Source organism: Nelumbo lutea, chromosome 3 (assembly GCF_056320005.1).
Source record: "Nelumbo lutea isolate HS-2025 chromosome 3, American lotus-T2T, whole genome shotgun sequence".
NCBI lineage: Eukaryota > Viridiplantae > Streptophyta > Magnoliopsida > Proteales > Nelumbonaceae > Nelumbo > Nelumbo lutea.
The window spans coordinates 13458789-13483707 of NC_142686.1; the positions used below are offsets into that span (position 1 = coordinate 13458789).

Below are 24919 nucleotides of genomic sequence, written 5' to 3' on the forward strand. Positions count from 1 at the left end.
TGGGAATGAAATCTCATTCCTGTTGATTTCAATTTTCATTCCTATTCTTGTCTGAACTCTAAACCAAATAGAATATGGGATTAGACCAAGGTTTTTAAAACCAAACCAAACAACAAGCCATTAAGGGGTCTGGTTCCTGGGTTGAACGGTTCGACCATTCGAATCAAATGGACAATCCATTCTAAAAAAAATAAGAAAAATAAAAATGGCCAAAAACCATTGGATGGTTTGAACGCCTGGGCCAATAGTTTGCTAACCAAATCAATGGTTTTTGGCGAAAAAGACGGTTCTGGGGTAAAACGGAACCGGTTCCCAGTTTTTTCGGTTTGACTGTTTGGTTTTGAAAACCATGGAATAGACCATTCTGATTTCAATTCCGATTCCATATCCTTACCAAATGAATCCTAAGTGCTCGTTGGAGATCACATCTTTTTTTTTTCTTTTTGGGAAAATTCTCGATTAGTACCCTGTACTTTGGGCCTAGTGCCACTTTGGTCCCCAAACTTTAAAATGTGACAATTCAGTACCCGAACTTTCAAAATGTGTCAATCCAATATCTGTCGTTAATCAACTATTAAGTGACATTTGAAAAAGACATAAATGCCCTTCGAGTGTCATCTAATTTTCTTGATCAACCATCCAAATGTTGACAAAAAATTAACAGTCCCAAATCCTTGCCTTTTCTATTCAAGAATGTTGACAAAAAATTAACAGACCCCAACTTTCTTGAATAGAAGAGGCAAAGATTTGGGACTATTAACGGTAGGTACTAGTTTGGCACGTTTTGAAAGTTCGGGTATTGAATTGTCGCATTTTAAAGTTCGGAGACCAAAGTGGCACTAGGCCCAAAGTACAAGGTACTAATAGGGAATTTTCCCTTCTTTTTTTTGGATCCACAAATGCCCACATGCACATCTCAGCATGCATTGGGAACATCTCCCATACACGGTTTGGATATGTTGTGGGGAGAAGATGTGAATTCCTCCTTGGTGTAGAATTATTTAAAAAAGGGACTAATAGGGGACCAGCCTATTCTCATTTTGAATGCTCTAACCATCTGGGGGAAATCTTCCAATCGGCAACCAACCTATATCATTTAAGGTTTTTGCGCTTTTCGGCATTAAGCCCGTATAAATATTTGGGAAGATTCTCAAATAGTACGTTGTATTTTGGGTCTAGTGTCACTTTAGTCCTTGGACTTTAAAATGCAACAATTCAGTACTTGAACTTTCAAAACATGACATTCCAGTACCTATTGTTAACTAGTTGCTAATCAGCCGTTAAGTGACATTTGAAAATGACACAAATGCCCTTCGAGTGTGATCTAATTTTTTTATCAACTATCCAAATGTTGACAAAAAATTAATAGTTCCAAATCATTGTCTCTTCTATTCAAGAAAGTTGGGGTCACCAAAATACTCACTCAAATGTAACCCCAACTTTATTGAACGGAAGAAAAAATGATTTGAGACTGCTAATTTTTTTTTGTTAATATTTAGATGATTGATAAAGAAAATTAAATAACATTAAAATGACAATTATGTCCTTTTCAAATATCACCTAACGGCAGATTAATGACAAGTATTAGATTGTCAAGTTTTAAAAATTCGAATACTGAATTGTTGTATTTTTAAATTCGGGACGAAAATGGCACTATGTGACGGTCTGACACAGGCTTAGCCTTGCCTATGCTTGGCAGGCTTACGTTAGGGACATGACTGTCGTTTTCGCCTGTAAGATTTTTGGGAGAATTGATGTCATCTTCAGACAGACCACCAAAAGCTTAACGTACTCTTTGATGAGGGGTGGTCGACCTCCTTGGGTGCCTAACCTTGGCACTCCTAGACCATCATCCCCTTGCGGGGCAGCCCTGGTTAACAGCTAGCATGGCTACCAAGGTTCTTCATGGGTGCACACTTGCTCATGGGGACAGTGTTGGACCGACACTACGCTACCAATACTCAAGGGAGGCTTGGCATGCAGGCTTGGCTCAAGCATGTCCCTTCACCACGCCAGCCCCTTGCCCAAGCTGAGTGAGTTACCCCGTTGCCTCTAGCGCACGGGTGTGTTTTCGGCCCAAGTGGTTGCCTGTCATCATCGGCATTCAGGAGACCCATCACATCAGTGCCAAGTCACCTCATCAGCGTATAGTTGCCTTGCATTATGGTTGTCCCCCTTTAGCACATAAGCGGCGCCTCCCATGGACCGGTTTGAGCCAGGAGAGTGCCTCGGCCATTGGACTTGAGGTCATGATCCAGTGCTATTGACTTTGGTGGAGCCATCCCATCGGGCAACTCCTAGCCTCTAAGCGCATAAAGGCTTGTCCTGGCCTACCTTGGCCTGGACGCCGCACGAGTTTCTTCCGCTGTAGAATTACCCCCGTGAGAGTTGGTATTAGAGCGAGTTGGCCAATTGTAGCCGTAGTTGGTTTTCAGCAGATTAGCCCAGAGCCAGTTGAAGCGGTCATTTCGACAAGCAGTATTTTGTGGGGTGCGGTCCCTAGGCACTTTCACCCAGGATCGAGCAGAATTCAGATCAGGCCTGGTAAGAGGCCATTCATTGTTCGTGTCCCCATTCCAATGACACTAAAATAGCTTCCCTTGCGGGGGCAGATGCATTGGTTGTTATCCTCATGCGGGGGCAGACGCATGAGCCTTGATAGGAATGTGGGTACACTGTCTGAGCAGATTGCTTATCCGGCCTAGCAAGAGGTCAATCGTTGTTCGCATTCCCATTCCAATTATCCTAAAACAGCTTCCCTTGCGGGTGCAAACGCATTGGTTGTTGTCCTCATGCGGGGGCAGACGCGTGAGCCTTGTTAGGAATGTGGTTACGCTGGCCGTTGGAGCATGGCGGCCCTATACTGACAAAGTATCAGGTGGACATGCTTAGTTTTTAGGTGGATCATTCGCAACAGCGACAATGAATCACATGGCGAGTGCATGTTCGGCAACTCATGGGTAAAAGTTGCCACACTCGCGTTTGTCAGTATAGGGCCGCCATGTGGGCGAGGCGAAGCGAAGATGTAGCCCGAGTCGGCGAGGCGAAGCGTAGTTTCGAGGGCCAAGAGAGCATAAGCCATGGGTAGGTTTTAGTAACCCGAATCGGCGAGGTGAAGTCTGTAGGCCAGCATGGTGAAAGGGTACCCAGGTCATCGCCAACATGAGGAGTAGACCAATCAGCGTGTTTGGTAACATCACTGAAAAGCTACCAAGAAGACGGTTGAGCCTTGAGGTAAGATGATACATGGGGTGGACCTCCGTGAAGCACCACACACATTCTTAGAGGGCCCTTCTTTCACAGTTCAACAGCATAGCCATTGCGCGGTTTGAGTAACCTCAACTCTGGAGGGGTGAAGTCCAGGCAGGCCCGTATGGTGAGATGGTTCCGTCCCCATAAATGGACACCAACATAGGCAAGACCTGGGTTGACCAGGTGAGCCCTGAAACTGGTGGAGAAGTGGATGGCGCGGGACAAAGACGCACATTCACGTGAAGACCATTGTTGAGGTCGACAATGGATTGAGTGGGGGAGCTTGTGACGGTCTGACACAGGCTTAGCCTTGCCTACACTTGGCAGGCTTACGTTAGGGACATGACCGTCATTTTCGCCTATAAGATTTTTGGGAGAACTGATGTCATCTTCAGGCAGACCACCAAAAGCTTAACGTACCCTTTGAGGAGGGGTGGTCGACCTCCTTGGGTGCCTAACCTTGGCACTCCTAGACCATCATCCCCTTGCGGGGCGACCCTGTTTCGGCCCAAGCGGTTGCCTGTCATCATTGGCATTCAGGAGACCCATCACATCGGTGCCAAGTCACCTCATCGGCGCATAGTCGCCTTGCATTATGGTTGTCCCCCTTTAGCATGTAAGTGGTGCCTCCCATGGACCGATCTGAGCCATGCCCCAGCCATTGGACTTAAGTCATGATCCAGTGCTACTGACTTTGATGGAACCATCCTATCGGGCAACTCCTAGCCTCTAAACGCATAAAGACTTACCTACGTTGGCCTGGACTGCCCATGGGTTTCTTCCGCCGTAGAATTACCCCGTGACAACTAGGTACTAATCGAATTTTCCCTAAATATTTTTGTTCGTTTCGGCAACCAGCCTTAACTGACGTCCTGACTGTGGAACTTGTTCTATCCGACAATCCCTGTATCAGCCCCTTCAGATAACCGGCTTAATAGAGGTTTTCAGAAAGTTTAATTCTCTCCCTGTCTCAAGTTGAAGATATCGAGGCCATTCGGTGAGTAGGATGGGAAAAACCACAAAATCGGCGGAAATCAGAGAAGCGAAGCCTTAGGAAAGGCTCACTAATTGCTCGATGGAAGGACCAGTTCCGCATCAAACATAACGATATATCAGCAGATTTATCAATCACCGGTTGGTAATCTCTTTCTCTCTAGTTATGCATTTTTAGTTCCATTTCATTTGGGGTAGATTCATCACCATGAGTTTTATTATTTGGAATGCAAGGGGTTGTAATAACCCATAAACAATCCGATACCTTCTTCGAATTTTTAAAATCCATAACCCTGACTTGCTATATTTGTCTGAAACAAAACTAAAAGACAGAGTGAGATTCTGGCACGAAAACTAAAATACCCTAACTTTACTAGTCAAGGCGCAAAGGGTAATTCTGGTGGCCTATGTTGCTTTTGGAAGCAAAAATTATGCCTACAGGTCTTGTACCAAAATGAGCACCTAATCATATGTGAGATAAAAAATGCTGATCAAGGAGCCTCCCGGTTCTTAGTCTTTATGGTCATCCTCAAAAAGCTAAGAGAAAAGAGTTATGGGAGTCTCTTATGGACTTAGATTTTCTGAGAACTGCTAAATGGGTGATATGTGGAGACTTTAATGACTTGTTATTCAATCAAGACCATGAAGGTCAACGAAGCCAATCCAACTCCCCATCAAAACATTTAACCAAATTTGTAGAGCAATTTGAAATAATGAAGATGGATAACGGAGTATACATGGTATAATAATCAGCAGGGATCACATCGTGTAAGAGAGAGACTGGATAGATGTTTAGCCTCAAGATCATGGGTTCAGTCATACCCAGAGGCTAATGTCCTAAACAAATACACTGTTCTTTCTGATCATTCTCTTATAATCCTAGAAACCAAAACAAATAAATTACAAGGCCCAAGACAATTCCACTTTCAGCCAATGTGGGCAGAGGATGAATAGTGCGAAAAAAAGTCTGAAGTAAGCAAATTGCAAGAGATCCTGCAAATAGAATACTTCAGAAGCTTAGAAGGTGCAAATTCAAACTAAAAGTTTGGAACAAAAAAACTTTTGGTTTCATTCAAGAGAAGTTGAAGTCTCTAGACGAGGAAATAAACAAGATAGAAGTATCACATGCTGATCCTGTCCAGAATGAGAATTATTTAAGACTATACAAGGAGCATAATAACTGGTTGTTGAGGGAAGAGCAACTGTGGTGAGTAAAGTCAAGAGAAATTTGGTTAAAAAACACAAAATATTTCCATCAAATGACAAACTTAAGAAGAAGGATAAACTACTATGAAGGCATCAAACACTTACATGGAAACTCGTTAAACATAGAAGAAGTGCCAAAAGCTTTCATCAAGCTTGCAAAACAAATTGGGGGGAGAGAGAGTCATCTAGTAATGACTCGAACATCTCAGAGCTTAATTTGCCTCAAATACCTGAAGAAGCCAAACAATCCTTACTAATCCCTCCAACAAACGAGGAAGTATGGGATATTGTAAAAAATATGAAAACACATTCGTCTCCGGGCCCAGACGGGTTCTCTCCATGTCTTTTGCCAACTGTTCTGGCACATAATTGGGGAAGAGGTGTACAACCTAGTCATTGAGTTCTTTTAGTTAGCTAAGTTCCCAGTGAAGTTGAATTGCACAAATCTGGTGTATATACCCAAGAAGAAAAATGCAGAAACAGTGGGTCAGTTTAGGCCTATTAGCTGTTGCAATGTTATTTACAAAATTTTAGCCAAGTGTTTAGTTTACAAGTTGCAAAACTTGTTACCCAATTTGATATCTGAGAACCAAGCGACTTTTATAAAGAATAGGCAAAGTATAGATAATATCATGTTAGCCAAAGAACTCATTGAGAAAATGAATAAACATAAAAAAGGTGAGGGTTGGATAGCCATCAAGATAATGCAGGGCATGGGGTTCCCCACTCATTTTTTGTAGATTGATAGAACAATGTATCATGGCCCCTTCTTTTGCTATTAAAGTCAATGGAGGTACTCTTAGAATAGCCATGCAAGGGGATCCTCTATCCCCTTATCTATTTATAATAGCCATGCAAGCCTTCTCTAGCATGTAAGTTCAAAACCAAGGTTGCATCAAGGGAATACATCTGGCTAGAAATTCCCCACAAATAACCCACCTGCTCTTTGTTGATGATTGCCTATTATTCTGCAAAGCAAACATGAAGATGATTCAAGTGCTACACCAAGTGCTCCAATAGTTTGACCCAACCCAAACCCAATCCGAAGTGTCTTGACTCAACCCAAACCCGACCCACCCAACCCAATTGTCAAGTCTAAGTATAGCCAAATACAATTAGTGCACTCCTAAACCTGTCAAACCAAGCTCTAGGTGATTGTTCCAAACCATATAAAGACTTCTTTAACCTACATACCTTTCCTTTGGTCACATCGATGTAAAATCTAGTTGGAAGATCCATGCACACCTCCTGCAAATCTCTATTAAAAAAGACATTCTTCACATCAAGTTGGAAGATGGGCCAAGAGTAGGTAGCTGCTAGGGATAAGAGGATCCAAACTGAATTCATCTTGGCCACCGGTGCAAAGGTTTTCAAGTAGTCTATCCCACAAGTTTGAGTGTACCCTTCTGCAACCAGCCTTGCCTTGTACCTTTCTATACTTCCATCAGCCCTATACTTCACTGTATAAACTCATCTACATCCAACTGTCTCCTTGCAACCTTTCTATCAATTAAACCCACCAACTCCCATGTTTGATTTTTAATTAGTGCTTCCATTTCCTCCTGCATTATTGTCTTACACTCAAGTTTGGAGAGAGTCTCACTAACACTCCTAGGTATAGATATAGAGTCAAGGGAGGAAAGGAAGGCCCAGTAGGAGGGAGATAGCCCAATATAGGAAATGTGATATGAGATGCAATGGACTGTACACTTTCTCTTCCCCTTCTGGAGTGCAATAGGAAGGTCTAAGTCATCTGTAATGGTGTTAGGAACAAGGATAATAGTATCAATAGAAACTAAACCATCAGAGGGAGCAAGAGGTATACCTGGGTTTGTGTCATTCGAACCTGGAATCTCCAATGAGTCAATAGGGAGTGACGTGGTCTCTGCTGTGGAACCAACCTCTCTGTGTTGTCATAGGCACTGTCATGTAAAACACTGAGAGGCAAAACGTAATGGAGGTGGCAAAGTGGGTGGAGTAGGTGGGTTAGACACTGAAGTGGACAAAGGAGTTGGAACTAGACCTGTTCACTAGCCGGGCTGGGGTTTTTCTCTATATTAACAAATCACAGTTAGGCTCGAGCCCGAGCTCGGCCAAATCATCGGGCCTAGGTCTTGAGCTCAAGCTTGACCCTCATATAAAGCTTGAAGCTCGGGCCTGAGCCCGAAGCCCGACTAGAAAACTAATTATTTTCTTATTTTACTCAATAAATACTATTTTATTTATATTAAAAGACCTCAAAACCCAAAAATAATAAAAGATCTCACTATGGCTTGAAAAGCTAGAAGATGAACAAAGAAAAAAGCATATTGTATGTATATTTTTATTATATAAAATATAATTTGCTATATAATATATTATCAAGTTATGCTTGGGTTCAGGTCGGGATTTTCTGAAAAATCTTAAGCTCGGCCCGAAAAATGTTAGGCCCAATATTTTAGGCCATAGCCTGAGCTTGTGGGCCTATATTCATGTCCAAGCTCGACTTAGAACAAGCTGGGCTAGGTCGGCCCATGAACGGGGTCTAGTTGGAATAGGAAGTGGTATAGATTGCTCACTTCCTTCCCCAAAACACTTGAGAAAAAAGGTGTGGACTCAAAAAAGGTGACATCCATATTTTCCAAGTTGATAACCCTCACACTCTAAGCTAAACAAATTGACAGACTCAAACAACTTTGGAAACAAAAAGCACAAAGAAGCAAAGGATAAATGCCCTAACCGATTATGCCAAAGCATAACTTGACCCACTGACTTTGACTCGTTATCCTTGCTGACATTATGACTTTGATAATTGGGAAGCACATCAAGAAGATAGTTTCCATTCACCTCACGACTACTCCTAGTCGTCCTCTTTGATTCCAAATCTTGTAGAACACAATGACTAGGAGAAAAAAATCACTGAATAATTCAAATTCTTTGTCAAACTACTAACATATAAAAGATTAATGCTCAGCCTAGGGACACGAAGTACAAAAAGGTAGGGTAATGGTATCAATTATCTTGATAGACCCTTTCCCAGCAATGGGAACATATGATCCATCAGTTGTGGAAACTCTTTCTTTACTAGAGTAGAGGTGGTATGAGGAGAAGATAGTGGCAATATTGGTAATATGTTCTGAATCTTATGAGTTTATAATCTAGGGAAGTCCCCCCTTACCTGTAGTGGATGCATAATTTGTAGTGGCATGTGAACTACCTGTATGTGTAAACGAGGTAGAATGACTACATCTTGATCCACCTGCACCTTGTTGTCCACTTGATGATGAGTTGGAACTGGTTTTATCCCTCTGACTAAGAAACTGCTCATATCTCTCCAACTTGGCCCTAACTGTAGTTGTTGCAACAAACTCTAGAGGAGTTGTAGTAAGTGGCTTCGATAAATCACTAGTCACTGCCGTATTGACATTTTCCTTCTTGTTTCTGAGTCAGATTGGTATAAGGTGTGGGTAAAGTTTCCAACATGTATCTCTAGTATGCTTAGGTTTTTTTTTTTTACAGTAGTCACAAATCAAGTCCTTCTTGTCCTCCTTCCTAGATTCATTGCCAATCTTATCCTCACTCTGCTTAGGCTTCATTGTGCTAACCACAGCTGATTGCTCAAGGCCTGGGTTTCTCATAATCACATTCCTCCTAATTTCCTCTCCAAACACAAAGGCATATGCCCGAGAGAGTTACATTGTCTTGGGAAAGAATAGGTTGTTGTGCAATGTCATATTCAAGGTTGAGTCTTGCTAGAAACTCAAATACCCTATTCTTCTTTACCAGATTCTAATCTCCAAAAAACTTGGGACTTAACTACCTTCTCTAGAAAACACCAAGGAACCCCAAAAAACAGGAGCACCCCTTCTTAGGTCAAAATTGAATAGTCCTACTACAATAAGGATTCTTCCCCTTTATCTAGTTCTTCTTGATTTTGGTGATGAATCCTATATCTGCTACAAGGGATAGTAGATCCACCAAAAAAATCCCAAAAACTGGGCTCTCAAGCAATTGGCTCTTTATCTCATCAAACAGTCAGCTGATCTAGGGCTGCATGATGGAACAACTCAAAAAGTCTCTAAAGATGCTCTGATACCAAGTAGAAACTGCAAAACTCCAATCTTATTTGTAACTTGCGAAAGAAGAGTAAGAGAGAAGAGAATTCTACATATAAGAGAAGAGGAGAGAAATAGAAAAGAATGGGAGAAAGCCAAAAAACTAATCTAGCTGCCCCTTTCATTAACTTATATACTCATCCAAAAAAGGCTACAATGACAAGTGTACCCTTAATAAGTCAGCTGATACTAAAAACACATAAAAGACACTCTTAATAAAACATAAACTAAGGGGCCTTGGGTCCAATAACTCTAATTAAGTATTATGAACAAAAATAAGTGTTATTTGCCCAATCTCAACACATTTACTGTTTCATAACCAATACATTTACAATAGATCCTAAATCGTGTTCTCTTCAAGGTTAAAGTTATATTTTTCCTCTTTTATGGCAAAAAAAAAAAGTTTCTGTGCCTTTTACATCAAGGTGATTTTTTTTATTTAGTTGTTTTAAATTTACATTATACAACTTGTTTATTCTTTGATTTCTCTTTCTATTTTATTTTTATTTTGGTCGGGACATTGAGCACGTCCGAATTGAATGATGCATTTCTTAGTTTAACTTTTACACTCTCTCTGCATTGACTGATACCCTGCATTTCATATTTCTGTATCATGTCAATGTTACCCAATACCCACCAATTTGTTCACTTAAATTTTAAATTTTGTGCTTCATTGTTGAATAGCTCATTTACCTATTAGGTTGATAAGGAATGTCAAATGAATACATCGCATGTTTCCCAATATTATTAATGATGTTGTATTGTTGTGTAATGCATGCACCTGCAATTGGACATTGAATAGCAGGGTTTCCCGTTATATCAATAAAATCTCTTTTGATCATGTTATTGATAAAAAAGTTTCCAAGATTTTTGTGAAGGTAGAGGGCTGCGAATCCTGTTAACTATATCCCAAATAGGCACAATTATTCTTCATCTTGAGCCAATGCAATTACTAATTCTAGGTATCTAATGGTAACTAGGCATTATTTCAGTAGTGCTAAGCTTAAGGGTTTCCATCTAATTTTACCTTTGAGTAAAAACTCGGTTGTAGCATACTGTCAGATATCAAAATATACAAAGCATATGCAAGGAAACTGCTACTGAAGCAAACATCCAAGTACAACACTGTTGTTTTTAGAGAAGCTAATTAATTAGCTGATTGCGTAGCTCATTTAAGACATAGGTTGTTTGATCAGTAATTTAGGACCTATCTTTCTGAATCATAATGATACTATAAAGGATTTCAAAGTCAATTACATTGTAATGATGAACATTTCGTTAGGGCTACCTGCTTGCTGTTTAGATAAAAAGATTATATTTGGTAGACTCATCAACAAGAGGTATGTAATTACATTGAGTTGTTGGTCCCTAACCTTTTGCAGCAAAGTGATCTTATACAAGCACATAACCTTGTATGTCCTCTTTTTCCCATTCCCTCTCTGTTCTCTTTATTCTAACTCTTTAGCAGTCAAGTCTTAATTTTCGCTTGTAGGTGCTATCTTCAATGATTTGAATTTATTATAGAAGGCTAAGACCCACCAGTAGCCTTGGTGTCTCCTTTACTCATGCTTTTTGATTGTTTCCATAATTTAGTTCTTTTTATCCTTTTTAGATCCATAACCATGGATTTTTGTTCTTTTCCTCTCCCTTGTCATTATTTAGTTGTCTTAAGAGAAAAACTAAGGTTGTGTTCGTTACCATTGCAGTTTCTTCATGAAACGTTTTGGGGTTGATCAATAGAAACTGATGGGAAAGATGAGTTGTCACGTTACATAAGGGAGTCACTTCAACCAAAAAAAAATGCATGTGGGGATTCATCATTGCTCTTTAGAGTTGAAACATCAAATTGTATTGATCAACAGCAATTTGGAAGCGAAAAAAAGTAACGACAACACTTCGTATTGATGAACCTAAAATGTTTCTGATTATGCGACATGACAACTCATATTTTAACACCCATTTCTATTGATCAACCCCAAACATTTCATGAAGAAATAACGATGGTACCAAACACAACCTAAATTTCCACTAAAGTTTTATTTTAAGGTCAAGATTTCAGTTTTACAGAGGTATCTATTGCTTATCATCATCACCATCATCCTGCTTATGGGGTCAGCTACATAAATCCTGTTTCACCTTCGCCATTCCATTCTATTTGACAGAGGTATAGGTATGTATTGCCATCCTTCTGAAACTTGTAGGATGTTGGGATGTAGACTCTGAGTCAAGGATCAAAACTTCACAATGTATTGGCCGATATGTATCATATTGGTGGGTTACTGATACGTGAAATACAAAGAGTTTCAGGGTTTGACTAGTTTCCGGGGATAGCCAGGCCTTATACCAACCCCCCTGAACATGTTTGAAAAAATATATATATATATACTGGGGGGCATATCGTATCGATATTTCGGACATTGCTCTGAGTATTTGGAATGGATTGTCCTTCTTGGTCAACAAGTAAAAAAGAAACCCAAGATGATTGTAGATCGATCTGTACAGTTAACTATAGATATCGAAAGTCTTGATCCATTAAATAGAGTCAACAAGTTGTTGATATTTGTTGCAAAAGATAAGTTATAGGATATAGATGATGTTTTACTTATATAAATTAAATCATGTAACAATTTATTATTATCATTTATCATATCCTCTATGTGTTGGTTCGTGTTTTTATTTCAAGTGTAACATGACAAATAAAACACATGTCTCACCCTAGTCTTAATTTTGTGTGCAAGTTTTACTGAGGTTCTGATCTTATGCCTTCTCTTTTTTCACAGGTTTATTAGATTTTGATTTTTGAAGGATCAAAATAATGATAAAAGGTCAACACATCAGGCTTAATGGGTGGCAGCAAGCAGCTGTCGCTCTTGGGTCAGCATTTGGTGCATTAATGGACCCAAGAAGGGCAGATCTAATAGCTGCTTTGGGGGAAACAACTGGAAAGCCAACTTTTGAGAGAGTTCTAGAACGAATGAAGAAGAGTCCTGAAGGCAGAGTATGTGTCTTTGTTCTACTCTGATCACATCTTCTTTTTTTATTGGTAATCGTCCATTTTATTAATTGATGACCAAAGAATATAAAGCGTGTACAATAGAGGAGGTGCCAAGCATCCTACTATCTTGCCCAATATATTTTAGCGCCATGCCCAGCCCTTGTTTTTCTAGAGACTTTATCATGCTGTTTGATGCCCTTTGGGTCCATTGGAATCGATCTCTCAGTTCTTGTGCTAACTGCATTGCTTCCTACAATATGTTTCTTTGTTGACATGGCACATGGTCCTTGTTTATTATGTACTGAACATTCCACAATTATCCAAGAGTCTCCCTCCACCTCTGACTCTTTCTGTTGTCTATTTGTCTTCATTAGGTAACCCGATATGTCACTGTTATAAATGACATCATAGCAACATTTTTCTTGATTATTGTGCTATTTTCTTGGATATTAGCTTCCTCTCTTTTAAGTGGCTATCCATATAAAAGTTCTTAATTCATATAACAAAGAATTGGTAAGAGAAGAAAGCATATCTTTTTTTTTTTATTTTCTATTTTTGCTAAGCAACTGTAGATTTCATTAAATAGGCATCAAGCAGAAAAACCAAGTGTACATTGTGAGCATCAGAACAAGGAGGCTTCCAACAAAACAGAGCTCCAAAACAAAAGAAAAAGAGAAGAAAGCACATCAAGTTGGTTTTTTATTATTGAAAATTATTCCAGTCACATTCTATTATGTCCTGTCAATAACTACCTGCTACTGAAAATGCTTAAACTAGAAGTTTTTTTTTTTTTTCTAGTTTAAATATGCTTTTGTGATGTAGAAATAAATGTTTCATTCATAGCATGTAGAACCATGCAGTATGTATTATTGAAGATGTGGAATTGCAAGTGACTTTTAAATACAGATGAACTGTTCAGTTGGAAACATCATGTTTGCCAAGAATTTGTGGTGCCTGATCTCTGAAAAGAGCCTACTAGTGCCTGTTGGACATCAAATTCTTTGAAGAAAATGTGTAAACATCCATATAATTGTCTGTAAATCTATGAAAACTAAGGAATTGGTGGTATACATTTAGGAACTAGTGGGTGATTCATCAGAAAATCAAAACTTGTAAATATGCTTCAATATTGTCAGCCTATTGGTCCTTGTTACCCTAGGCATGTTGCCTTTTAATACCTATGGTGAAAATACCTACCCTTATCAATCTCCTGCATAGTTTCTTTAGGAATTTGGGAACATTGTTTTGCTTTATTTGGAGTTAGGTGGAATCTTCCACCAGATATTGTTGGACTATTTGATTCTGTTCGCGTAGGGGTATTTCTGTCTTTATACCTTGATTGATGTTGCTGATTTGTAATGTTGTGTTGAAACATGTGCTCTTAACTTAAGTAAGGGCACATAGGTCTTTTCAGTTATGTTTTAATAATAATATAAATACTTACTGGCCGAATGGGAGAAGTCATGTTGACTCTTTCAGTTCGAACCAGAATTCTCTCCTCTCTTTCTCTCTTTCTCTATCACTCATTCTTCTTCTACATAACTGAACTCAGTCAGGCCAAACTCTAAGGCAGACCTGAATTCTAACATGGTATCAAAGTAGGTTAAATCTGCCTAGATTTCTGCTTGCCTAGGGTCCATTCTCTGCGCACCCTATCTAGGGTTTTCCTCTTTTTTTTTTTTTTTTTTTTTTTTCTGTGTTCGATTGGAGATAAGGGAAAGGGCTGAAAAGGAGTGATCACCATCTTCCCTTGGGGGTCTCTATGCCTCCAATCAGGTCGTATGTGGTCGGTTGCTGTGATTTCTGAGATCGCTCTCTCCTAGTAGAGGAAGAATAGAGGGCCGAACTGTGTGTGGCTGTTGTGTGTGGACTGCTCTCCTGCTCGCATGAGTGTTACTTTAGCGATAAGGTAAGAGATTTCAGTTCTTGATATCAGTTATGGATTAAATAGGAGGTGTGTTTCAGATCATTTGCTAGTGTTTCGGCTAGTAAGTGCTAGGGTTTATGCTGGTTTCTTTGTGCATGTTGAAGGAAGAGATATGATCATATAGTGGTGAGATTTCAGGTAGTTGTAGGAGCATGGTTTGTGGTGTAAAGAGCACACATTCCAGCAACAATTAGTGCTGCAATCAGTGTGACAGGTGTGACCTAGTGGTGTGTAGTGTGCAGATCTCAGTGATAATGGAATTCAGCAAGTGTGTAGAATTGGTGATAACATAATGGGAGACAGTAATGATTATAAACCTAGTGTGATGGTGCCTACAGACTACCTGCATGTTCAGATGACCTCCATTAAGTTAAATGGAGAGAATTATGTGCCTTGGGCTAAATCCGTTGAAGTCTTTCTAAAGGCAAAGAAGAAAGTAAAACATATCAGAGAGGAGAAACCCTCCTCTGACTCTCACGAGTATGAAGATTGGGAGCAAGAGGATGCTCAGATCATCACATGGTTGTGGAACAGTATGGAACCCAGGATTAGTGTGAACTTCATGTTCCTTGATACTGCCAAAGACGTGTGGGATCATGCGAAAAAATTGTATTTGGGGCAGGACAATACAACCAGAGTTTATCAGCTTTATCAAGAGTACTTTAATCTGCAACAGGGCAATCAGAGTCTTGAGGAGTACTATGCCAACATGAGGAACATACGTAATGAGTTGAATGTCTATCATCCTCTCACTTCTGATGTCAAGATTCAGCAACAACAGAGAGAGCAGTTTGATGTGACTAGATTTTTTGTGGGACTAAAGTCTGAATATGAACCAGTACGGGCTCAGATATTAGGGGGATCAGCTCTTCCGTCCCTAGAAGAGGTATTTGCTCGACTTCGGAGGATTTCTATCGGATCTACTGAGAACTCTAATATCTCAGATAGATCGGCCTTTGCTGCATCGAGAGGCCGTGGTGGTAGAGGTGGAGTTCGGGGAGCTCAGTCTGGCCGTGGTGTTGGTAGTGGTTCTGCATATGGCCGAGGTGGCAATGGTGGGTCTACTTATAATCGTGGTGGTGGTCGTATTGGGAGCAAAGATTCAGGGGGAGCCCGTGGTAGAGGACGTAGCTCAGGCCTGAGGAAGTGCACTCATTGTGGTATGGATGGACATACCATCAACTATTGTTATGATTTACATGGTCCTCCCTCAACCTGGGCCAATCATGCCGCGACCGGTGACTCAAGTTCCAGCTTTAAACAGGAGAATCATTCATCTAACCAGTTGCCTCCTACATCCATAGATGGTTCCATGAAGGAGATGGTGAGTGTTCCCCGTGATGAATACGAGAGGTTTATCCAATCATACCAGAACACAACAACTTTTGCTCACTCAGGTATGGCTTGTCTGGCATCTACACCCAGTCCCTGGATCATTGACTCTGGAGCCTCCGATCACATGACTGGAAGTCCAGGTGTGTTTTCCTCCTTATCTCATTGCTCAACATCACAATCTGTCACCCTTGCTAATGGTTCCACATCCTCAATTTGTGGTGTTGGTAATGTTGACCTAGATCCTGTATCCCTCTCATCAGTTTTGTATGTTCCTAAATTGCCTTTTAACCTTATGTCTGTTAGTAAGCTGACCAAATCACTTAACTGCTCCATTACCTTTTATCCTTCTATGTGTGTCTTTCAGGATCTCAAGACGGGGATGAAGATTGGTGGAGGGCATGAAGCAGGTGGACTGTATTATCTTGACGGTGGTGGTGGTAGAACTTCAACAGCTCTCCAGTCATCACTTTCTCCTCTCCAGTGGCACTGCCGATTTGGTCATCCGTCGCTCAAAGTCTTGAAGTCCTTGGTTCCGTCCTTGAGTCAGCTTTCTGTTTTGGATTGTGAGTCGTGTTAGTTTGGGAAACACCATCGTGTTCCCTTTAGTTCTAGGGTTGATAACCGTGTGTCGAGTCCTTTTTCTTTGGTTCATTCATATGTTTAGGATTCTTATAAAGTAATGTCATATAATGGATACATATATTTTGTCATTTTTGTGGATGATTTTTCAAGGATGACGTGGCTCTATTTAATGAAAGAAAGAAGTGAATTGTTTACCATTTTCCAAAAATTTTATGCTGAAATTCGTAACCAATTTGGTACCTACATCAAAGTTTTTCGTTCTGATAATGGCCGTGAATATTTATCCTCATCATTTCAGGAATACTTGGACCAACACGACATTATACATCAGACCTCGTGTACCTACACCCCACAACAAAACGGGGTGGCTGAGAGAAATAATCGCCATCTCATTGAAATAGCAAGATCCCTAATGCATCACATGCATGTTCCCAAACCTTTTTGGAGTGATGCAGTGCTTACCTCTTGTTTTCTGATTAATCGGATGCCCACGTTCATCCTTGATGGTCAGTCTCCGTTTCAGGTCTTGTTTCCCTCTTTGTCTCCGTTCCCTCTTATGCCGAGAGTTTTTGGGTGTGTCTGTTTTGTCCATCATCTGGGTCCTGGGAACGACAAGTTTGATGCCCGCTCTCTCAAGTGCATCTTCCTTGGCTATTCTCAGACCCAGAAAGGGTATAGGTGTTACCATCCTGGTTCTCGACGGTCCTTTGTGTGTGCTGATGTCAGTTTCTTTGAGTCTACTCCGTTCTTTTTGGGGTCTGGTGATGCTTCTTCCTCTTCATCACCTCCTCCCCTTCCACTTCCCGTTGTCGATCCTCAGTTTGTTCCAGTTGTGACCAAATCCTTGCCTCCGGTGCCACCACCTGTTGAACGCCCACCTATCCGTCATGTGTATACACATCGCCCACGTGCACCGGCTACTACTCCTCCGGCTACATCTCTGTCGACGGATCCGACACCAGAACCCCACTTGGCATCTGAGATTGATCTACCCATTGCTTTGCGGAAAGGTAAACGTACTTGCACCCTTCATCCCATTTCTAATTATGTTTCTCTTACTCACCTTTCCGCTTCCCATCGCCAGTTTGTTACCTTGTTATCATCAGTTATTGTTCCTAAAGATGTCCAGGAAGCCCTTGCCTCTCCACGGTGGTGCCATGCCATGGAAGAAGAACTCTCAGCCCTTCATCATAATCATACTTGGGACCTCGTTGCTCTTCCTCCTGGGAAGCAAGCTGTTGGTTGTAAGTGGGTTTATACGATTAAGTACCTGCCTGATGATAGTGTTGAACGCCTGAAAGCGCGATTAGTTGCAAAAGGGTACTCCCAAACCTATGGCATTGACTACACAGAGACCTTCTCACCGGTTGCTAAGATAGGGTCAGTTCGTGTTGTGATCTCTCTTGCAGCCATGTATGAGTGGCCACTATATTAGCTTGATATCAAGAATGCTTTTTTGCATGGTGACTTACTCGAGGAGGTCTACATGGATCAACCTCTAGGGTTTGTTGCTCAGGGGGAGGATGGTAAGGTGTGCAGACTAAGGAAGGCTATATATGGGATTAAACAGTCTCCTCGAGCATGGTTTGGTAGGTTCAGTGAGGTGGTAAAGAAGTTTGGCATGAAACAGTGCAAGGTTGACCATTCTGTATTTAGTCATGACTCTTCGGGAGGAAAAATACTGTTGGTGGTGTATGTAGATGATATTGTTATTACTGGGAATGATAACATTGGTATTGATAGGCTAAAGACTTATCTGTAGGATCACTTTCAGACAAAGGATCTGGGTAAACTAAAATACTTCTTGGGGATAGAGGTAGCGAGATCCAAGTATGGGATTAACCTGTGCCAGAGGAAGTATGTGCTTGATTTGCTGGAAGAAACAGGCTCGTTGGGTGCCAAACCAGCTGAAACACCCATGGACACAAATACCAAGCTAAGCAGTGATATGGGTGAAGTGTTTGAAGACCCTGGCAGATACCGACGACTTGTGGGCAAACTGAACTACCTAACCATTACCAGACCAGACATCTCATTTGCAGTTAGTGTGGTAAGCCAGTTCATGCAAAAACCTCTGACTCCTCACTGGAATATGGTTCTGAGAATTGTGAAGTATCTAAAAGGGGCCCCGGGTCGTGGTCTGATATACAAGAGTGGGGGAAAACTTGAAATAGAAGGGTATTCTGATGCTGATTGGGCCGGTTCTATGTCTGATAGGCGGTCTACTATAGGATATTGCACATTTTTGGGAGGTAACCTGGTGACATGGAAAAGTAAGAAGCAGACGGTTGTGGCAAGAAGCAGTGTAGAGGCAGAATATAGGGCTATGGCGCATACCGCTTGTGAATTAGTGTGGCTAAGGAACCTTCTACAGGAAGTAGGGTACAACATTAACATTCTAATGAAGCTCTATTGTGATAATCAGGCTGCAGTTTATATCTCCTCTAATTCAGTGTTTCATGAAAGAACCAAGCACATTGAGGTTGACTGTCACTTTGTGAGGGAGAAGGTGCTGAATGGAGAGCTAGACACTACACATGTTAATACAGGAAATCAGTGGGCTGACTTATTTACAAAAGGCTTGAGTCGGGGAAGAGTGGACTACATATGTAACAAGCTGGGAGTATATGATATATACTCACCAGCTTGAGGGGTAGTGTTAGCGTAGGGGTATTTCTGTCTTTATACCTTGATTGATGTTGCTGATTTGTAATGTTGTGTTGAAACATGTGCTCTTAACTTAAGTAAGGGCACATAGGTCTTTTCAGTTATGTTTTAATAATAATATAAATACTTACTGGCCGAATGGGAGAAGTCATGGTGACTCTTTCAGTTCGAACCAGAATTCTCTCTTCTCTCTTTCTCTCTTTCTCTCTTTCTCTCTTTCTCTATCACTCTTTCTTCTTCTACATAACTGAACTCAGTCAGGCCGAACTCTAAGGCAGACCTGAATTCTAACAGATTCTAATTGGTTCTTGAAATCAACGAAAAGGGGGTAAGATTCTTGGAGATGCATGAGATTTTTCATATTGCAGTCAATTTGGGAAGGAATATATGCAATTTTATTTAAATTTTTTCCGACAAGCAACAGGCCAGTGATCAGAAGATCAGAATTGCACATTGGGTAACATTAGACCACCGATAATATAGTATGTACTAGGGCTATAGCACTACATCAGATAATAAAAAATTCCTATATAGCAATGATCCGTAGCATAGATGGTTGTTCTTATTGGCAATCAAAGCCTGTGAGGTGTGGGAGATGTTTTTAGAGGTAATGGAGGTGAGATCTCTTGGGGTTTACTTAGGTCTAATTGGATGGAAATTGCTAGCTAGACAGAATTGCTGAGTTGGGTAAAAATGTAAAGCCCAATGTGACCGTTCTTTTTTTATTGAGAATCTTTTCTTCCATTTTCTCTTGGCTTCTCTCTTCTGATCAGTTCAAAGGTTTCAGCTATTCTGATCTTGAAGGAATTTATTAGAGATTGTGCATTCCTCCCACTTTGACAATCAACCCAGACACTCAAGCACTCCAAGACGAGATCTAGATTTCTTACTGAGGTTTGATGGAAGCTGTAGATCATCTCCCAACCAACCACTGGCAGCTGGCATTGAGGGAGTTATTTTAAACAGAGAGGGTTCTGTGACAACCAACCACTTTGGTGATGGGTCTAAGAACTGTTAGACCTCTACAGCTGAATTTTGTTCTCATTGAGGGGGATTCCAGAAATGTTATCAATTGGGCCTCCCACCCAGAAAAGGGTCCTTGGAGGTTGGGTCATTTCCTCAATGAGATCTTAGAAATAACATCTTCTCTGCATTGCGGCTTTAGATGGATTCCAAGGGAGTTGAACTCAATTATGGATCTTTTGGCTAAATCTGGGGTGGAAAGGATCTTTTTTATATAGTGCTAATAGTGTGCCTCCTTAAGTGGAGAGATTTTATAGTTGTGAGATCCTGATGGTTGTTTGTACATCTTCTCATGTACATCCCCCCTCATGGTTATTCTCCTTAAGATCATTTTTTCACAAGGCTAGATCATGCAACCACTAATGACTTCCCTTGTAAGAATGTGGCTCCCTCGTATCCTTTCAAAGGTCTCTTTCCTAGTGTGGACTGCTGCCTTGGGAAAATGCCTAACTAGGGACAGCCTTATCAGAAGAGGTTTACAAATTGACATTGATCAGAGTGTGATGTATGGACTAAAAGATGAGTTAGCCAGTCATATGAAGAGCTGGAATATAGAAGGATTATCTGAAAAAGGGAAGGTGAACTGGGGTACTATTTGAGCAGCAATACTTTAGAATATTTGGAGTGGGAAAAATTCAGACATATTCAAGGACAAGGATGCAATGAAGAGGAGTTAATGACTAAGACAAATTGACACTATTATTATCTTGGACATCTATACAAAAATAATGTTTGGAATGACATACAGTTTTTGTTTCGGGTTTTTGAAAACATGTTTAGAGATCAGTGTATATAAGCTCGACACTATACTTGTAAACTTTATTGTACAGAATCTTTTTGTACATGGGTTTATTCTTTTGCTATTTGATTAACGAATATACTTCGAAAAAAATGGATAGGGAGAAACAGGTAAGTGAACTGCTTTCCCTACCACATTGACTCAGATCAGCAAGAGCTCATGGTTTTAGAAGATCAGGAGTTGAAGGAGATTCATAGGTTGTAGTTGACCGGATGATAGGAAACGAGGGAAGCCAATGAGGATTTATGTATGCCTTTATATCTTAAGAGATGCAAGATCCCTATATTTAGGATGCAAGTCAAACCAGGTTAAGTCAGGTTGAGGTTGAAGCCCCAACCCCATGACTTCAAAAATTCTGACTTCAAAAATTTGGGTTGAACCTCCAACCCAGACCTGAATCCACAAATAAAGCACATGCCTCCTTTCTTGTCCAGCATTGTTTAAGCTCTAATTCCTGAAAATTGGTCTTACGAAAGTGTCTATGCTACTTTTATAATTAAAATAACCCTAGAAATTCTGGCTTTTTCAAAAGCTCTATGGGACTCCTCACTTGTCCACCCCTTTTCCCTCTGAATAAAGCTTAACTGTATTATTTTCCTCTTTTGAGAAATTAAAGCATTATGTACAAAGCAGTCGTTCCATTCTCATCCCACTAGAGTTTAACCATATAAAAAAGGGCAGACTAGTGCACCAGGCTCTCGCCAATGCGGGGTCTGGGAAGGGACAGATGTAGACCCATGTCTTGTAGTACAACAAGCATATAAGTAGACTATAAATAACTTATAGTACAAGCCCTTTGAATGCCTCCATTGCTACACATATCTTGCAGTACAAGCTCTAGGTATTCCTATTCTTGTCTAAATATCATTTGAGCTCTAATTCCTGAACCTTATCTTTGTTTAAATATCCATGTCAGTTCCTATGATTTTAACACTAGATTTGTCTCCTTGCAATGAATCACTACATTCCTAGGAACCCTAATTGTCTCTTGCCTGCCTTTAGTTGATCTAATTTTCATCATGACACTTGTATCTGAATGAAGTTGTGTTTCTGAGTGAACACACATAATTTACCTTTATGAGTATTTTCTATGTGTGACCTTGAAAAAGAGAAGAAAAAAAACAATATATATGAAATGTTGTCTGAACCTTGTTCCTTTATTAAGGGGAAGAACATTTAGTTGATTGCATCTATACATGACATGTTAGATGCCTCCACTACATCTACGGTCGATGATACTTGTTCGGCAAGTTAATTGTCTAACTTCTGTCAAAATACAAGGAGGTTGATTTGGAAGTATGTTGTATATCTTATCCAAAAGAGTTAAGAGAAAAATAAACTGCAAATGGAAGGAAAAGGAAGGAAACTCTGTTCCCCTACCTATTACAACTTCCAGAGCCATGTACCTATTGAATATGTAAGGAATATAGAACCATATAATGTTTCCCACCTTAGGGAATCATAATTTGACTTATTATGTTGTATTTCTTATCCAAAGGAATTAAGAGAAAAATAAACTACAAATGGAAGCAAATGGAAGGAAAAGGAAGGAAACTCTGTTCCCCTTACCTATTACAACTTCCAGAGCCATGTACCTATTGAACATGTAAAGAATGTAGAACCACTTAAAAATGTTTCCCACCTTAGGGAATCACAATTTGACTTATTAGGTGATTGCAACCATAAAATGTATCGGGCTATCTTGTGTTGCCTATACGATTCTTATGGTTGATACTAGAAATTGGGTAGCTTATAGTCATACGTTGGTTTAATAATTGGATTAGGAGATGTCCCTTGATGTCCCTTCTGGTTATACTCTAATCTAGCTTCATGTCTGTTGTATGTTCATTTCATACAATCTACATTGTATCAACAATGAATAATGTAAGACCTTTTAAAACTGTGTATATCTTGCTATCGTGGCGTATAATCCCAAAAGCAGGGTGAAGAGCCAAGTAAAACAAATTCGGATTAGCTGAACGCTTTAGTTGTATAGCAGGCTGTGGAATCAATGATAACGTTCCACACCATCAATAAAATACATCGAGCCCACACTGACAGGTTGAATGATTGTTGGCCCGACTGGTGTGGGGTGTTATTATTTGGTTCCACGGCCTGTTGAACAACTAAAGCATTTAGCTAATCCAATCTCAAAAAAAACTATATGTAGTTGTCTCTTTTCAGTCTATTGATTTCTCTTATGCTGCACTGCAGGCAGTTCTCTTGGAGCATCCACGTGTCTTATCTGCAAATGTGGGGAATGCATGGGACCTTCCAGAAAATACATTTGGTGCAGCCTATGCAAAGTTCATGGGATCAAGAAACTTTTCCCCAGACGACCGGCCACCCGTACGCTTCATGGAGACTGAGGAGCTGGCATATGTGGCCATGCGGGCTCGTGAGGTGCATGACTTTTGGCATACCTTATTTGGCCTCCCTACTAACTTAATTGGTGAGACTGCTCTTAAGGTTATAGAGTTTGAGCAGATGCTCCTACCTATGTGCCTGCTATCCGTCATTGGGGGAACAGCAAGGTTCAATGAGAAGCAGAGGCCAATTTTCTACAACCACTACTTCCCATGGGCAATACGTGCTGGAATGCAATGTACAGATTTGATGTGTATATACTATGAGCAGCATTTCCATGAGGATTTGGAGGATGTTCGGAGGAGATGGGGGATACTTCCCGTTCCTGCACCTCCTACTCCTAAACCAAATGCACCTTAATCAGTTATCTGCCTATCTCTTTTTTAAGTGTTTAAGTTGTAATCTGTACCCTGTTGGGCCGGTTCTGTTCCACAACTCTGGACTTTGGGCTTGGTCTGTTAGCCCAATTGCTCAGTTGTATAATCATTGTTTTTCACATATTTATTTAACATCCTAATCAAGAAATTATGGAAACTAAATCAATTAAGATGTTTTTTATGGATAGACCAATTAAGAGAAATTGCATCCTCAAATTGATTGATTGATACGATGCTCTAAGGTCCTTTCTCTGCACTGACGGATTGGAATCCATCCCACAAGTCTCTAGAATGTTCTGTTTCTTTCCAATCAATTCTGAATCGAATACAAATTTTGCACCTGGTTTAGTTTTGCATCTATTTATTTGTAATTATCCGATGTAAAAATATAAAGTTAGTACTTTTTGTCTCATTTGCTACATTTTACACTTATTGGCAGTGCAAATTTTGTATAATTGATTACATCTCCTTCCATCTAGCTAAAGTCTCTCTCATATAAGCCCTTGTTTGGTATCACTTATTTTAAGTACTTAAAAAAAGTGATGAGACTATGTAATAAGTGGAAAATAAACGCTTATTCCTATTTGGAAAAAAATCAGGAATAAGTGCTTATTTTGAAAACAAGTGTTTAAAAAATAAACAATTCCTCGATTGTTTATTTTAAGTACTTAAATTTAAGTATTTATTTCTTTTTCATGGGACCCTAATACAAAATATATACAGTACAAATACATACAAAATAATATAAAATACAATGTTTTGCACTTCACATTTTTGTATTTGTACTCCTTCCAAATGGAGAAATCTCTATTTTCTTCTCCATTTGTGCATGGTCCTTGAGCAGCAGTGGGTGGTACCTATGACGGCAACAGGCGATTGGATAAACTTGGCTCTTAGTCTCTTAGGTATGTGGCTCTACTTGTGCTTTTCTTTGCTCATCATTCATTTATAGTCCGATTTGGACTATTTTTGAAGTTTTTCATGACAAACTAGATTTGCGGCATTTTTTGTGTAGATCTAGTTGTGGGAGTGAAAACTTCTTAGCATCTCGCCAATGACAATAGTCATGGCCATTTTAACAAGCCCGAATCTCCTGCCCATGAGAATCCTGTCCACGTTTATCGCAATCATATATGGAGAGCATCTCATCCTCTGCATAATATTATGCAGGAGGAGATGTTCCCAATTCACGGGGGGTGGTGTATTGCGGATAGGCGTGGGCAAGAGATCCGGAGTCCATTTTAACACTTGTATTTTGATTGTTTACCACTTTTGAATTTCTTTTTGCATATTTCACTGAAA

At 40.2% G+C, this 24919-nt stretch overlaps 1 protein-coding gene across 2 annotated transcripts; it reads left to right on the plus strand.

The window, feature by feature from the left end:
• The first annotated feature begins 3951 nt into the window (after positions 1-3951).
• Positions 3952-23820, plus strand: LOC148863048 (ubiquinone biosynthesis protein COQ4 homolog, mitochondrial-like). Of its 2 annotated transcripts, none has more exons than XM_088980497.1 (3): positions 3952-4386; positions 12326-12543; positions 23088-23820. In XM_088980497.1, exons 2-3 carry the CDS (start codon positions 12361-12363, stop codon positions 23598-23600), a joined length of 696 nt encoding a protein of 231 aa, XP_088836623.1. In that variant the 5' UTR covers positions 3952-4386; positions 12326-12360; the 3' UTR covers positions 23601-23820. The 2 variants fall into 2 exon arrangements, with proteins under 2 accessions (XP_088836623.1, XP_088836624.1); XM_088980498.1 differs by having other exon boundaries at positions 4014-4390.
• Positions 23821-24919: the final 1099 nt, after the last annotated feature.

Bases quoted from the DNA above. Each gene is read 5' to 3' on its own strand.
- LOC148863048 (XM_088980497.1), top strand. From the start codon at position 12,361: ATGATAAAAGGTCAACACATCAGGCTTAATGGGTGGCAGCAAGCAGCT. The intron at 12,544-23,087 runs GTATGTGTCTTT...GCTGCACTGCAG, and splicing joins AGAAGAGTCCTGAAGGCAGA to GCAGTTCTCTTGGAGCATCC.